This window comes from Limulus polyphemus, unplaced genomic scaffold (assembly GCF_000517525.1).
Source record: "Limulus polyphemus unplaced genomic scaffold, Limulus_polyphemus-2.1.2 Scaffold11408, whole genome shotgun sequence".
NCBI lineage: Eukaryota > Metazoa > Arthropoda > Merostomata > Xiphosura > Limulidae > Limulus > Limulus polyphemus.
The window spans coordinates 2,150-3,933 of NW_013677018.1; the positions used below are offsets into that span (position 1 = coordinate 2,150).

Consider the following 1,784-nt stretch of genomic DNA (forward strand, 5'->3'; position numbering starts at 1 on the left):
AACTGGTTGGAAGTGACAGGATTTACCCAATATTTATCAAGTCTAATCATTTCTTTATATTTACAGATTTTATCAAACTTTGTTTTTAAGTATAGTATTGTTTCTCTTTGTCTACAGCCAATTATAAATTACCATATTAACTGGTTGGAAGTGACAGGATTTACCCAATATTTATCAAGTCTAATCATTTCTTTATATTTACAGATTTTATCAAACTTTGTTTTTAAGTATAGTATTGTTTCTCTTTGTCTACAGCCAATGATACAGCAAATTATAAATTACCATATTAACTGGTTGGAAGTGACAGGATTTACCGCTCAACAGGTACGTAAGGGTTTCCTCCCCCTCATAAGAAACTAACCATGATATTATTGTTATGATTGATTAATGGTGCAACACTAAATACTTGTAAGCAAGCCTTTATGTAGTGACGTTCTAAAACTGTAACAGAATATTATGGTCTTGAGCTACGTAAACCACTATATTGATTTTTTTAGGGTCGGTGGTTCTACGCTTTACTCTCCTGTCTGGAGAAACCCCTAACTCCTGAAGCGTGTTCTTCTCTTCGGTCTTTGGCTAGAGCGTGTGCTAACTTACGGGCATCGTTAGTAAGTTTAGTTGAAACTTTCTTTTTTCAAAACTCGTCTGTTGCTGTTGTTTTTTGATTAAATAAAATATGAAATTTTTTCTACATTTTGGGCATTGAAGTAATTTTTTATTTAGAACTTAAAAAATCAATATTTGATTAACAGTGTTTCAATGTTGTGTATTTTAAATGGAAAAGTGTTTTTTAATATATCTTCATTAATTACTAAACGTGATCAGTGTGGAAAAGTTTTTTTAATATATCTTCATTAATTAACTAAACGTGATCAGTGTCGTGTAGAAAAAGCTAGGCTATCAATTTTTATGGATTTAATTAGCTTCTGAATGTCCAGCACTGTACTGTAAAATCACTGGAGGTGACAGAAGCAGACTGTATTATTCGACAATTATACACGTTTTACTGATAAAAACCAATACCATAACCCTACCAAAAACATATGCTTATAACAAAATCTTAAGTTTTCCGGAGAAGCATAAGTTCCAGAGTACATAATTTTGAAAACAGAACAAAATAAATAAAAAGGCATTTAAACTTGACACAAATATTAGTGTTTATAAACTTGGAAATCCTTCTACTACAAAAGTTCTGGAGTGTTTGGTTTGTTTAGTACGTGACTTAAAAGAACAAAGGGTCCTTCGTGATTTAAAGCTACTCCAGAAATCATTGTTACATAGTTAATCTAAATTTTATAACTTCAAAAAATAGTGTTTTTTGTTTATAAAGGTTTACATCTTACGCCAAAGATGTTTATTTGAAAAAGACAGAAGTAAAATATTGTAGGTAGGATTTTATGGACAATTATTATACGTACATTTGTTTACTGAACCCCTGAAGAATGTTGTTGTGTCAGGATTTTATGGACAAAGTCTGTTTAATGTTTGTTCATTATTGTACTTACATTTGTTTACTGAACCCCTGAAGAATGTTGTTGTTGTGTCAGGATTTTATGGACAAAGTCTGTTTAATGTTTGTTCATTATTGTACTTACATTTGTTTACTGAACCCCTGAAGAATGTTGTTGTGTCAGGATTTTATGGACAAAGTCTGTTTAATGTTTGTTCATTATTATACTTACATTATGTTTACTGAACCCCTGAAGAATGTTGTTGTGTCAGGATTTTATGGACAAAGTCTGTTTAATGTTTGTTTGTTTGTTTTGGAATTTTGCGCAAAGCTA

General features: G+C 30.8%; 1 protein-coding gene across 1 annotated transcript in view; it reads left to right on the forward strand.

Annotated features, from left to right (window-relative positions):
• The first annotated feature begins 29 nt into the window (after positions 1-29).
• LOC106476739 (gem-associated protein 2-like) overlaps positions 30-1,784 on the forward strand; it is a 4,315-nt gene continuing 2,560 nt past the window's right edge. Inside the window, exons 1-2 of the mRNA XM_013937371.2 lie at positions 30-324; positions 498-608. Of these exons, the coding sequence (XP_013792825.1) occupies positions 259-324; positions 498-608 (177 nt within the window). The 5' untranslated portion in view covers positions 30-258. The remainder of the gene's footprint in view (positions 325-497; positions 609-1,784) is intronic.